We start from the raw sequence: 15,110 nt of genomic DNA on the forward strand, positions 1-15,110 counted from the left end.
AGAGTTAATGTTGTTGGAGCCAATGTAAAGGGGAAGATGATAAGTAAAGCTTCCCTCTTTAGTCATGAACAGTTTTGAAATATAATTCATAAAGCTCAAGGGGTTGGAACTAGTTTTGCCCATAATGATGGTCAATTCCCCTCCATTTTTCTCTTTCAACCCTTCACTCTTTCTCATATCAGTTACAATGACATTCAATGCCCTGTCTGATGCATTGTTTTTTGGGGGAAGGAGGCCAAGACACTCAAATACATATACCATATAAATCATAACAAATAATGTTAATAACTATGAGATACAGTACACACAATGTTATATTTATGCACTTTTTGGTATTGAGTACTTTTTGCTATATCTTAATCCTCTGAAAATGAATACTATTTGCATCACTAAGTTTCAGTTATTTAAAACATTCAACTAGCATGCCATCCTATTTCCCATTCATTTGGATTAAAACAATTTACTTTAGTAATAAGGCAGATTTCAAAATTGTCTACTCAGTCATGGACATCTGGGAAATATTACGGGAAGTGATTTACTCCAGACAATTTTGCTATGGGCCTCACATCCCTATAGGATTACCAAGTACACTTAAGAGGAGCTTCTCTTAATATTACTCAGCATTCAAAAAAGATAAACACATGCAATTTGCAGCAACATGGATGGCACTGGAAGGGATCATGCTCAGCGAAATAAGCCAAAAAGAAAAAGAAAAATACCGGATGGTCTCACTCATAGCAGGAATCTAGAAAACTTAAATAAGGGACCAGGAAAATGAATATAAGAAAGTGAAAATCAAAATCAACAAAAAACTATGAACCAGAGACACTTTTTGGGGGGTGGGGGGCGGAAGGGGAAGGATTGGGGTCAGAATGGGGCGTTTGCAATTGTATGGGGGAATATAAAAATAAAATTTAATATTTAAAAAAAAAAAAAAAAAGAGGAGCTTCTCTTCAAAAAGGAACCACCATTTGCTCTATAAATTAAATGCTATAAATGCCAATGTAGGCTCATTTTTATTATGCTCCTGGATTTCTATAAATCCAGGAGGGAGTATCCAGTTCTATACGTCAATTATAGTCATACACACTTACATTAATTAGGTTGCACAACAAATCAGAGACAAAAGACTCTTTTACCAGAAAGTCAACTTGTCTGAACAAAAAGCAGGAGACACTCAACAGTCAGATGGACTATGAGTGGATAAGAGCCACACCTACTTAAACAGAAAGGTGGCACTTTTCCATCCTTTCATAGCTGCCTTCTGAGGCTAATTCTTGATTGCCGTAATACTCTTTTGTTTGATTTTGATCACCATGTGGTAGGTAAAATATCTCAGACCATATTAAGATTTGGGGAAATAAACTTTTAATTTGACAGGAAGCTGTTAATTCTTACAACATAAACACAAATTACTTAGAAACCCCATTGTGTTCACAAAACTTCTTTGTTTGAGGTTTTCTTTATTGATGCGTGACTTGCTAAAGGGAAGAAATGTTTTGACCTATAATTTACTTTTAATAGTTGCATTATCCCAGAGCTTAAAAAAAATAACTATCACTTGGGTAGGTGGAAGACAGATGGGTACAATGAATGGGGAAGTGATTTAAGCTGTCACTCCTTTGGACTGAGTCATTGCTATGGCTGTTTGTGTTCCTTTCTTTTAAGTCCTTTGACTCACACACAAATGCTGCAACTCTTGACAATTTGTTTCTGAATCAAGAGTCAATAATGTAACCCAAGATATTCTATTTACTGTATATGTAAGCATACCAAATATACCATATAAAGGAAGTGACAAAAGACAATGGCATTGCCCCTGCTAAGAAACAGATTCTATCAAAGTATAATTTGATAAAGCAGTTTTTAAAAACAGATTAGTAAATCTGAATGGGTCTTTTTTTGGAACCGGTAATAAATAAGAATAAATATGGACCTTGCCCTCAATGAACTTGGAGTTAGTGGAGGAGATCAAAGACCAAGTAAATAATTCAATATAATGTAATGAGTGCTATGGCACATCTATGCACAGGCAATTGGATGCACCAAAAAAGATCGCTTAGCATAGATGGGTGATAAGGAATAAGAATAGCTGATGACAAACATTCTTTTGGGAAGGAGGGAACAAATTAATTTTACTGGGGACAAAATAGACATATTTCACTCACGGTTGAAGATTAGATTAGTTAGGATGTTAGATGCTCTATTTGTGGGCTTTAGAGCTATAGTGTTGCAGATCCATGACCACTGTTTCATATTTGGTGTTTTTCTGGGGTTAGGAAGTAAATATAAGTAGAGACCCAGGTAATAAAAGGACTCCCTAAAAGCATATTAGACAGTGAATATTGTATTCCTTGAAGAAAGTCTGTAACATAATAATACTAATGAAAAAATAAGCTGCATGATTCTAAAATATAAGAAATAATATTACAAAAAAATGTATAAAATTCACAAGGACCACATATTTTAATTCTATTCAGGTGAATGTATTACTTTTCCTGAGTTCAAATGTTAAATTAGTTGATTAATGCTACTACAGAAATTTTTTTCTACGGTTCTAGCATTAAAAATATAGAGGAGTTCAACTGAATTCTCTTATGGAACGTATTTAATTAAATATTTTAAAAAGTTCATGTGGTAGATTTCTGAAAACCTTAAAACTATAAGTGACATGGTAACTACTATAAAATTGTCATGACACACAAATGATCATATTCTACCATGTAAATTCATTCACTCTGGATTGCACTCTGGAACATTAATATGGTTGCTCTGCATTAAAAGACAAAGAAACAACATGCACCTGGATTGTGGTTGAACAAAATCTGGATCCTTCTCTTACTGCAGATTTTGATTAGTCACCTGACTGCATATTTAACTTCAATAAATGCTTTTCTTTGTTTTTAATTATACTGAAAATTACATCTGTGGTTAGACATTACATATCATTTATTATTCGTTAGTGACATACATAAGTTTTATACATAATATATCTTTACTATGTTTGCCAATTTGACTCTACAGGTAAAATTTAAAAAGGAATTTTATTATGATTTAATAACTTAAATCTTTATGATTTAATTAATAGCCGGTTGAATCTGTAGGTGGTAGCTTTTAAGGTAGAACTATGTTTCATTTTTTTTTTGCCTCTATGCAGATTTTAAGAATTATAAAAAAAATAAGTATCTATTTTTATTTGGATATTGCATATGCTTCTTCTGTGTCTTAGTCCTTGTTGATTTTAGAAAAATCTCTTTTACTGATGTAACATTAGGTTACATCATTGTATATAGTTTAGAGATATAGGTTCTACCCTTTCGGGAGAATTACACCCATCACAAAGACACCTATAGACCTTCATCATAGTCCATTGTGGATTTTAAGCTTTGGAAGTAGTACAAAAGTTCACTGTTATGATGAGAAGACAGGCATTCCACAAGGAATATATTTAGGCTGTTAAGCTGATACAGTAAGCAGTGGACAATGTAAGCAATAATATCTGTCTTGTGCATTTGAAATATCATCCATGTATTTCTAAGAGGTTCTTTTGAGGACACATATTGGATAGGTAATTAATATTTAGGATTAGTACTTCCAGTTAGGAAAGTTTCTAGTTGGGTCTCCCAGGTATCTGTACACATTGTTAGGGTCTGTATTTTGATGTCCCAGCAATGATGTTTCTCCCACGGGCCAGGAATCAAATAACAAACACGGACTCTGTCCTTAATAAATTTGGAGTGCAGTGGTGGAGAAGTAGAATCCTTTCAATTTATGCCTATTGCTTTCTTTAAGACCCATCTTATGAGGTAGTATCTCTAAGTATCCTTTCTCTTTTTTTCCTTTTTATTTTTATTTAAATTTTTTTAAAAATAAATTTTATTTTTATATTCCCCATACAATTGCAACCCCCCCCATTCTGACCCCAATCCCTCCTCTCCCCGCCCCCACCCCCCATAAAATGTCTCTGTTTCATAGTTGTTTGTTGATTTTGATTTTCACTTTCTTATACTTATTCTTTTTCCTGGTCCCTTATTTAAATTTTCTAGATTCCTGCTATGAGTGAGACCATCTGGTATTTTTCTTTTTCTTTCTGGCTTATTTTGCAGAGCATGATCCCTTCCAGCGCCATCCATGTTGCTGCAAATTGCATGTGTTTATCTTTTTTGATTGCTGAGTAATATTCCATAGTGTATATGTACCACATCTTCTTGATCCAGTCATCTATTTTTGGGCATTTGGGTTGTTTCCAAAGCTTAGCTATTGTAAACAGTGCTGCTATAAACATAGGGGTGCAGGTGCTCTTTGGAATTGATGTTTCTGTGTTCTTTTTTTCCTTTTTAAAGATTTATTTATTTATACAAGCACTGGGTACAGTCAGAAGCGCGGGAGGGTAAGAGAATTCACCGGAACCAGAGCGGGGAGCAGGACCGAAATACACTGCTGAGGGCCTCCCTGGTGGCGCAGCGGTTGAGCGCTGGGTTGCGAAGCTGCCTGCGGACTTTGCGGCGCCGGTTCGATCCCCGGCTGCTCCCCGGCCACTGGAGGAGGGTCCACATGGCGCGCAGACCTCTCCTGCCGCCCGCTGCTCCCCTCAGCAGTGTACTTCGGTCCTTCTGCCTGCTCTGCTCCCCGCTCTGGCTCTGGTGAATTCTCTCACCCTCCCGCGCTTCTGACTGTACCCAGTGCATGTACAAACAAACAAATAAATACATAAATAAATAAATAAAAATACATGCCTCTCTTTAAAAAAAAAAAAAAAGAAATACACTGCTGAGCCGGGCAGTGGGCACGGAGAGGTATGCGCGCCATGTGGGACCCTCTCCAGGGGCCGGGGATCGAACTGAACTGGCACTGTAGAGGCTGCGGGCAGCTTCGCAGCCCAGCGCTCAACCGCTGCGCCACCGGGGAGGCCCAGTACCCTTTCCTTAGATAATTCCTTAGCTTTATATCCCCTTGCCAACTTGCATATAGTATTTGTCTCAAAGTTACCATCATCTAGTAAAATTCACTTGTTCATTCGAATAAATTTAGTTTTTCTTTGCAATTTACTTAAGATTGCTTGTTTTAAATGTTTTTTTCTTATAGTAAAAAAGATATTTCTTCTGTAATTTATACATATTTGACAAAATGCAGAAAAATAAAAACATTCAGATAATGGTTAATAGAGCCAATTACAACCATAACAGAATTTATAGACTTGTTTTATGCAACACTTATGAGTAAATCCATAGCAATTACATGGTTCTTGAAGTTACACTAGTAAGCTGTCATTAAACACAAACCACAACTATTTTTTTTTCTATTTCGGAACATATAAGGCTCTAGTGTATTTATTTGGAAATCCTACATAAAAGACAAAGAAGGTAAAGGGCATAAAGAATGGAAAAACCGACTTGGAAAACATTTCTGAAATCTTTAAATTTCTTCCTCACCTGAATTAACAGAGTTAATAAAAATGTGTCCTTCTTTATTTTTTTCAAAGAGCTGTTAATATTTTGTATGCCTATTCTTGACTTGTCCCCTATTGATTTTCCCCCATACCACATCATGAGATTTAATAAAAGTTCCTGGATGCATATCTTATGAGAAACAGAAATCACTTGAAAGGGAAAAAATTAAAACTGACATTTAGTCTATGACACTTTTAGCTATTTAATGTTTATTTCATTAATAGAAACAGGAAAGAAACAGTCATATGTGATAACTAATATTAAAGAAATCAGTGTTTTTTCCTGAGAACTTCAGTGCTTTCACATTTTCACTATGTCTTTTTGAATAAGATTTCAGAAAGATTTCAGACCACTGGAATGGAAGAGAAGATATCATATTTTAGTAGGAGTAGTTTCATACTGCTAGCTTTTCAGCTTAAAATGATTTCCAAATTTCCCAAAGACATTTAAAAAATTCACACTATAACTTATTTAAATAATGTTTGATATGATAGTAACTCATAAATCTAGTAATATGAGAGATAAGGAGACAAATTCAAATAAATCTAAGATCTAACTGCAAGAAGTTTTTTTGTGTAAGTTTTTATAAAATAATTTTTAAAAATCCAATATTTTATTATGAGATGATAGTAGATTCAGATGTAATTGTTGTAAATAATATTTATGTACCCTTTATCCAATTTCTTTGAAAGATAATATCTTGCAAATGTGTTATAAAGGTAATATCTTTCAACTACAGTACAATATCAGATTGACATTGATGTTGTTCAAATATAGAACATTTCCATAACCATAAGTATTCATCATGTTGTTCAGTTTTAGCTACATCTGCTTCCTGCTGTATTACTTCATCCTTAATCTGTAGCAACAATTAATTGCTTTCCCTTTCTATAATTTTGTTATTTCAAAAATGTCATAAATTCATATAAATAAAATCATACAATATATAAGTTTTTGGATTGGTTTCTTTCGCCCAATGTGATTCTCTAGAGATCCATCCAAGTTGTTTTTATTGTTGAGTAGTATTCCATGGTATGCTGAGCCTGAGTTTATTTAACCATTTACTTGAAGGATGTCTGTTTGTTTTCAGTTTTGGGTGATTAGGAATAAAGATACTGTAAACACTGAGGTATATGTCTTTTTTGTTTGTTTGAACACAAGTCATTGTCTGGGATAATACCTAGGAATGGAATAGCTGGATTGCATGGTGGTAGTATGTTTATTTTTTAAAGAAATTACCAAACTGTTTTCAGAGTGAATGTACCAATTCACATTACCACAAGCCCTGGATGAGTGATTCAGTTTCTCCATAACCTTGCCAGCACAAAACTCATCACTTTAAATTTTCATAGACGTAAAACTTGCTTGTAAATATGTAAGAACATCTCATGGTATCCCTCCAGTTACTAATGTTAGTCAACCTCTGTTTATGTGCTTGTAAATGCATATTTTTTGTCACATATCTCTTGACATATTTTACCCAATTCAAATTGAATCACTCATTTTTTTTCACTGCATTAAGAGTGTTCTTTACGTATTCTAGGTAGCAGTTCTGTAATATATGGTGTGCAAATATTTTCTCCCAGTTGGCAGCTTGTATTTTTATTCTGTTACCAGGGTAGTAGTTCACAGTTTGAAAGGTCATGATGAAGTATAATTGAGAATTCATCAAAATCCAAGCAGATTGTCAATTCAGTCAAATAGTGTCAAGGAAAAGATGTTATGCTAATGGCAAAAATTCAAAATACTGGATCTAAATTGCAAGTTGACAAAAAGTAGAGGTCTAGCTCTAGAAATTTGTTTTCTGTTCTATTACATTCCACATAGTATCTAATTTAGTAATCTTTTGCTGCAGTAACAAACAATCCTGGAAATCTCAACCTTAGTACAAATGTCTATTTCTCGCTCATTTTACATTAAAGTTGTCGTGTATATGTTCTTTTCTTGGTAAAGTACAAAGGCACACAAAAAATAAATAAATTGGCAAGTTGAATTTAGAACTCCATTGAATAAAGTCAATTGTGTTTTGATCTACTATTTTTTTTTTAATTTTTTTTTTTTTTTTTAGAGAGGCATGTTTTTTTTATTATTTATTTATTTGTTTGTTTGTTTGTTTTTTGTTCATACATGCACTGGGTACAGTCAGAAGCGCGGGAGGGTGAGAGAATTCACCAGAGCTAGAGGGGAGAGCAGAGCAGGCAGAAGGACCGAAGTACACTGCTGAGGGGAGCAGCGGGCAGCAGGAGAGGTCTGCGCGCCATGTGGGACCCTCCTCCGGTGGCCGGGAGCAGCCGGGGATTGAACCAGCACTGCAGAGGCCATGGGCAGCTTCGCAACCCAGCGCTCAACCGCTGCGCCACCGGGGAGGTCTTTTGATCTACTATTAATCTACCTATTTAGGTCTGGAGTCTCAGAGTCTTTTCTGCGTCTAGAACTGAGTCACTCCTGAAGGATCTTTTAGTAGTCCAGGCAATTAACTGAACTAAGTGGAGTTCACAAGATGGATTGTTCTAGTATGAATTGTTTAAAATTAGTTTCTGACTATCAAAAGTGACTTTTATAAAGTTATTATGGCTTTTCCTCTTACAGAGATTAGAAAATAAGAATGATAGTTTGGTAAAGTCACTCTTAGATTTTGGATATTTTTGTGGAAACATGTTGTGTGTCCTGTTGACAATGGGTCCTTTAGTGCAATAACCATTGATATTTAAATCTCTTAGAGTAGCTGGAAAGCATCTAATACATAGCTGATTTATTCAATAATATATATATTTTGGCTTTAAGCTCAAAGTTTCATTTGAAAAATACTTAAAAGAAATATTATTTTAAGTAAATTCCTGAATTTATTGATAGATATTTTGGAATATCAGCAGAAACAGTGCTCCACATCTTTCCAGAAGCCTTGGCAAAATTTCCAATAATAAAGTCAAGAATCAGAAGACAAGATTGTCTAAGGAGCCCGAATATGTATCATAATATCAATGCACTAAAGTTCATATGATGTATGAGGATGCCCAACACACCCTTATTCTAATTTTTGTATGTAAGTTACTACAAAATATTCAAGTGAATTGGAAGAAGACAGAAGAAAGGCCACAAAGAAAATAGAAATAACAGCAAGAACTATGCTTAAAATCAAATATGACAAAGAAAGAAAATACGAGAGTTCAAAAACTCAAGTAGTGGGGTCATTTGGTGATGACGCCAATAACTCTAAGTGCCCTGATCATTAATATGTCTACTGTATTTTGATGATGTCCACAGAAATGTCAGAAATATACATGGTAAATTTGAGAAAGATTTTTTTAAAAAGGTAATTTTAAGGAAGCCTTATAGTTAATATATGCACTGCCAAAGTGAGTACTGCAAGTCTTCATATTTGTTAAAAAGATAAAATATAAACTATATTTTGAAATTACCTATTTAGAAAGACTTATTTCTAAGGAATTGTCAATGCTCATCTTATACTCCTTAGGCTATTTCAGGAAATATTTTGCTCATAAAACATGTTGATAGAGCTGAAGATTGCTTCTTGGTTAAGTAAGGACACATAATCAATAGTATCCTTTTAAAAAATGTCCTCCAGAATTTATCAGAAAGTGATTGGGTAGTTTGGTTGTTTAAAGCACGGTACAAACAAAGCGATGCAATGTGTCATGGCCCAGTGGCATGAAAAGGTGTGTTATATTAACATAATCCATCCGATATTGGTCAGCTGCTCATAAATGAGTGCTAGTCAGAGGGTTATTCTTTTAAAACTCTGGGTCAAAACAGGGGAGGGAAGAGCACAAGGAACTGTGGTGATGGATCATGTGTTGTATGGTGGTGGGGGAGAAATCAAATACTGTAAAATTAACAATGATGTAAGAAAATAAATAATTAAAAAAAAACCCTCTTAGTTGCGGGTCAGGCCCATCATCCTCATGTATAGTATTATTCTTTCTATTCTTTCTATATAATTTGAGTTTTTATTTTAAGCAATCACATATTAGTATAAGTTTTAAAAATATTTTTCATACCTACTCAATTCATTAGGTTAAGTGTACCAGTATATACAAGGCATTAAATAATCATTAGTTTTTAAAAACAAATTACAGCAATACCTTAAATATGTTCATTAAGTTTATGAGCATTCGATTTTATAAGACATCCTATTTAAAATGTTCACTTTAGCTTATGAGGCACATATCTGTTTACACAAGAACTGATTTGAAATTTTCCTTCCAGAATTTCCAGGAGAAGTTTCCTTTCTTTGTCTCTTTTCCTCTCTCTCTCTCTCTTCTCCTCTTTCTTCCCTTCCTTTTCTCTCTCCCTTCCTTCGTTCTTTTGTTTCTGCATTAAATTTTGAATTACATAAACACTTAAGTATCAGATTATGTTCAGTTTTGATAGTTAAGCTATAAAATAAATTAATGGAATCATGTTAACAATCATAAAATAATAAAGCAAAATTGTGTTAACTAACTTGAACTTAAAGGAGTTGTTTAGGCATAATTTATTATGAATTTTGGGAATATATAAAAACTTTCCCCAAGGATGTCAGCAGTATTAGACTAAGTGATCTCTTTCTGAGAGATTTTTTTAGGAAACAGTTCTCTTTTGAACAGGGAAACACCATACTCTCAGTGGTTTTTCTAGGTTTTATACTTTATATTAACTAGTCAATTTGAAGATCTTCTCATCTAGTGAGTGTAGAATTGGTAGAGAAAACATCGATCTTTCACTGAAGTATGTACTGCAAAAATACTAATTTTGTTAGTACCTTGTAAGTTAATAGCATTGTTATTGTTATCTTTCATGGAATTCAGGAATTCAGTGAGTAGAAAATGAAGTTACGTATTATTGTTATGGATCTTAATGATTATTATTATGAGTAATATGTTTAAATAGGGTAACAGTAGTTTACAACACTGTATATGATTCAGAAATATAGAACCTTCCTCTTCAATGTATGTTACCACACTATACCCACCGCCAGGCACCTGTAGTCTTCTACCATAATCCATTGTGCTCCCTCTCATTTCTAGAGTTTGTGTTTTTCTGACTTTTTGTCAGACTGTATTCCACATATGAACAAGATCATACATTTTTCTTTCTCCTGCCTTATTTTATTTAGCATAATCCCGTTTTTCTAGGCTTAGTAACTTGGGGACATTGGTGCTGTATCTAATCATTCATTGTAACTAAAACCACTGATAATTGATGTCTAAAGTCACAACTGTACGAAATGGTCACTTTTCTTTCTATGTTAAGAGGCTTTTATGAATATGAAATCCAAAGCCTTGACATACTTAGGACCAAGCTCTAAATAACCAAATAACTAAACAACATAAAAAGGTCAGACTATTCAATAAAGATGTTATGACAGCAAGGTTAACTACTTAAATAAACTTTTCATAGATCCCTAAATCAGAGACTTATTTATGTGGTGAACAATGAATATTCACAATTCCTCTCTGTGAGGGCTGTTTTGTGAACTTTGTGTTAACTCGTTTCATTGTTGCTTTGGGCCTGTGGGCATCTGGGTTTGATCCTGCACCTATGAACTGTCAGGCAGCTTCATGCAGTATCTAACTTGTGATGAAAGATAAAGAAGGGGGTGGGGGGAGGGAGTTACTAAACAACAGGGAGAGGTTAAAACAATACCAAAGCACCATCTGTACTTCAAACATGACATCCTTAAAAGTCACTGATCTTCATAAAATTTTAGAAGATCATTATAATAAACAAAACAACCAAGAAAAATCTGGAAAAGATTCCTAGAAAATCTTGTTTCTTGGGATCCTAAGTAATATTCTTAAATTTTTGGAGAATACTTGGAACATAATGCTATGTCTTTACATGTTAGCACATTTTTTTTAGTAGATGAATTTCCAAAAACCTATCTTTGGTGTCAACAATAAACTGGAGAGTTGCTTTGCTTCTCTGTGTTCTTTCAAAGTCACACATAGGGTAAATTGTGTGAGAAGGAAAGTTCTGAAAGAAAGTAGCTAGTAAACCAAAGGGAGTCACATTTCAACAACATAATGGCCTCTTATGCAGGAGAAGCATGTTCAAGGTTTGTTTTTTGATCCTTTTGATGTTCCATGCAAGTGAACACGTGGCCTAGAATTTTTTTTCCTCACAAGTATTTAATCCTTTTAGTCCTTCCTGCAGGGGTAGTGATACTTTTATGCCCTTGGTTAAAACTGTTGTAGCAGAGAACTGATAGCCTAGCTTAGCTGTGCCAGGTGTTGGCTGTACTGTTATCAGAGAGACACTTTAGATCCTGGGAAAGAAGGGAGAGCTATCCCTATTTTAGAGGAAATTGCTCTCAGTGCTGTTAGGCAACCAAAATAAGGAATTTATTTTGTATATATGATTGCAAGAGACAAGATCCATTAAAGGGCCATCAAGAAAAAGTAATGGGGACTTCCCTGGTGGCATGGGGGTTAAAGTCTCAGGGCTATCAAGCCATCTCCAGTCACTCTGGCATGAGTTTGATCCAGGCTAGGGAGCTAACCACATCTGGTGTAGCAGACCTCTCCTGTCTCCCTGGCTGCTCCCCTGAGCAGTGTATTTCAGTATATCTGCCTGTTCTGCTCCCCGCTCTGTCTATGGTGAATCCCCTCACCATCACCTGCCCCCTCTGGCCTATACCCCAGTTCTTGCATGCATAAATAAATAAAAAATAAATCTCAAAAAAGAAAAAGTAATGCTATTGCTATTAAAGAGGTTTAAACCTAATTCTGGAATTTAGGTCTAGATTCTTGAGACACCCAGAGGAATTGAGAGAATCATGAACCACAGAACAAACCATAAGAGTTTATGTTTAATGGTACTTTACTAAGAAATGTTATTTGGGACATTATTTACTTAAAAAAAGAAAAAATCACCAATATGGTTTAATTCCATGGATACATAAATAATATACCCAAGAAATTGATAAACATGAACCCTGATTACTTTAACCTTCATTAACAGCAATTATCATTGCATATGAAATGGTATTTTAAGGGAGAAGTGCAGTTTTCACTTGCAGAACCAAACACAAAAATAAAAGATGTAAATCTTTTTATAGCATATATAAAAAGGCTTACCTGAAAATCTGAAAGAAGAAGAATCTATATTTAAAGTCCCAGTTTCACCCTTTATCTTCTGATATAAAATGGTTTGTATCTTATCCCAGAACTTTGCTGCATTATTTTTATAATAGGATTTGAACTTCAGCACAGAGTGAATTATTACTTTCCCCTTGGCGCGGCTGTAGAACAGAAACAGAAAAATAAATTATGCTTTTTTTTTATGGAGCCTTTATCACTCTTAGTGGTCATGCTAACTTTTTTAAAGCAGATCTGAGAACTATTTCAGTTCCTCTCAAGGAAGTGGGATTGACATTCTATGGATATGGTGAACAGTAAACAGAGTGACTTAGAAGCAGGAGCACTGAATAGTGTTTTGGATTCATCATTTGGCAACTTCTTGATTATAGCATGCTGTTGGCATTCTCTGTGCTTATGTTTTTCTCATCTCTATAATGGGATAATAATATTATTAGGTTATTGTAAACATCATATAAGATAATGGGCATGAAGGTATTTTGAAAAAGCTAAGTGCTATATAAAAATTACTGTTAATATAAATGTATCTATGCATTATACATCCACTATGGACTCTGTAGGAATAGCCAGTAGCAAAAAGCAAAATGAAATCTAACAGATAAGATTATAGAATTATCACTGCTTTTTTCTTTTTTTCAGTGGATGTTTAATTTGCAAAAATGTGTCATTTCTCTCTTACCTTTTGGAAATCATGACTGAACAAAAATGCTAGACTGAAGTTATTTGTAATTTGGGCTTGAAGATGCAAATGTAAAGTCAGAAATTTTAAAAGTAAATTACTACTAACTTGATGGAAAGTCTATTCGGTTGCATTTTTTGTTTCCATTTCTCCTCATCTATTCCTAGGCATTTCTCTACATTTGTGCATTTGGAAATCCACAACAATCCCAGAGCTCTAAGTAACTCAAGAACAACCCCAGAAGTTTCCACTTTAAAACCTTTATATACGCATGAACAAAAAACAGTAACCATGGCCAAGATCCAAGATTTTCTAAGTGATTAAAAATCCTTATTATTTCAATATTTTTTCCCAGGATAATTCCAAGTAAATGGACTAGCTAATTTCTATGTCACCCCTTATTACTTTATGTTTTAGGATGAATGCTATACATGATCTTCCTTTGAGTGCTGTAAATGTATTATTTTTATTGCTTTTTAAAGTATTAAGCCTTTAGTAATTACATGTCAATTTTTTAGCATTTTCACCACAGCTGCCTTTATGCAATGTTAACTTTTTCTTATCTGATCTGTAGGGATAAGCCCTCTGTTCATTATGGAGCAGACAAGGACATATCATATTACTCTGTTTATTTTAAATATTTTGTCAAACCATCGATGTTACTCTGAACTTTTCTCTTTGGTCAAATAATGAATTAAAACCAAACTAAATATAGACAGATGACTTCTTAATCTGACATCATTCAAGTCATATGATCTCTTTCACTGAAAACATGACTCGACAGTTACTTGAATTTTACCTTTTCTTCACTTTAAAATAATATTTAGTTTTGTATGACAAATATCAGTAATTTTTTGCTACAGGTAGTTTTCCTTTCCATTGCTGAACTTTCTATTTGTTGATTGATTTATTCATTCATTTAACAAATATGTATTAGTTCAGGAAATATATCTGACAGAGCTTTAGGTACGGAGTTATTTTAACATATTAGACCAAAGGTCCCTGCCTTCATGTCAGTAGGTGAGACAAATAAACAAGGAAACAAAGAAATAAAATAATCTTTAAAATAAGTGCTATGAAGAAACCTTAACATTCCCTTAGTTCTGTTAAGTGTCTAGTAGTCTTCTTTCTGGCTCTAGATCTCTGATAACCCACACCCCCCTTTTTTTTTGTTTTTAGAAAATTTACTTTAAAAAACTTGTAAACTTTTTCACTGCCCTCTGAAATATTTGAAAATCTTAAAGGCCTTTTCCAGTTTTGTAACTCCAAAAATGTCTTCTTTAAGAATCTGAAAGCAATGTCTTTGAATGTCAATCAGAGGAGATAGTACCTTATCTCACAGTTTCCATGTGAGAGTGGAAGTTTAACCGTGGTGGTTACCCTGCTCCATCTGATCATAAAGATACAAGAAGTTTATCTTTCTTTGGGCAAAACCAATTGGAAAACACAGAGAGAATAAGATCTCCCTCTCACTTCAGCCTTTAAATATGAAATTATCCTTCACTTCAAGGGAATTAGGACTTCGTTCTCACCTTTCTCCATTATTGCAACAACCTTGCATAAAGTCTTTTTGTATGCTTAAATTTGGTGCAATTTGTGTTTTGACAGTGTGGTAGGAACAATTTTGGCATGCTTATTGGAAGAATAGTAATGGGTTAGTAAGGATTTAAAATCATGAGGGAGAAACATGGTATGAGATGAGGTCAATGAGTCAGGCCAGGTCAGTCAGAGTTGTAGGGACTATGTGGAGATTGGAGTTTGTGGGAAATTGCTAAGGTGACTCATGCAGATGAATGATGTGCTCTTCCAATTCACTTTGATTGCTGTGTGGAGAAAGGATTGTAGTGGAGTATAGTTAAAATAATCACTGGAGATTAGACA

At 34.2% G+C, this 15,110-nt stretch overlaps 1 protein-coding gene across 1 annotated transcript in view; it reads right to left on the reverse strand.

Moving 5' to 3' along the window:
- The window catches only part of LOC119260304 (transmembrane protease serine 11C-like), a 54,238-nt gene that overhangs the window by 8,437 nt on the left and 30,691 nt on the right, over positions 1 to 15,110 (reverse strand). Inside the window, exon 5 of the mRNA XM_037529290.1 lies at positions 12,530 to 12,693. Within this exon, the coding sequence (XP_037385187.1) occupies positions 12,530 to 12,693 (164 nt within the window). The remainder of the gene's footprint in view (positions 1 to 12,529; positions 12,694 to 15,110) is intronic.

Source organism: Talpa occidentalis, unplaced genomic scaffold, assembly GCF_014898055.3.
Source record: "Talpa occidentalis isolate TD23 unplaced genomic scaffold, MPIMG_talOcc4v2.1 talOcc4.6, whole genome shotgun sequence".
NCBI classification, from domain to species: domain Eukaryota; kingdom Metazoa; phylum Chordata; class Mammalia; order Eulipotyphla; family Talpidae; genus Talpa; species Talpa occidentalis.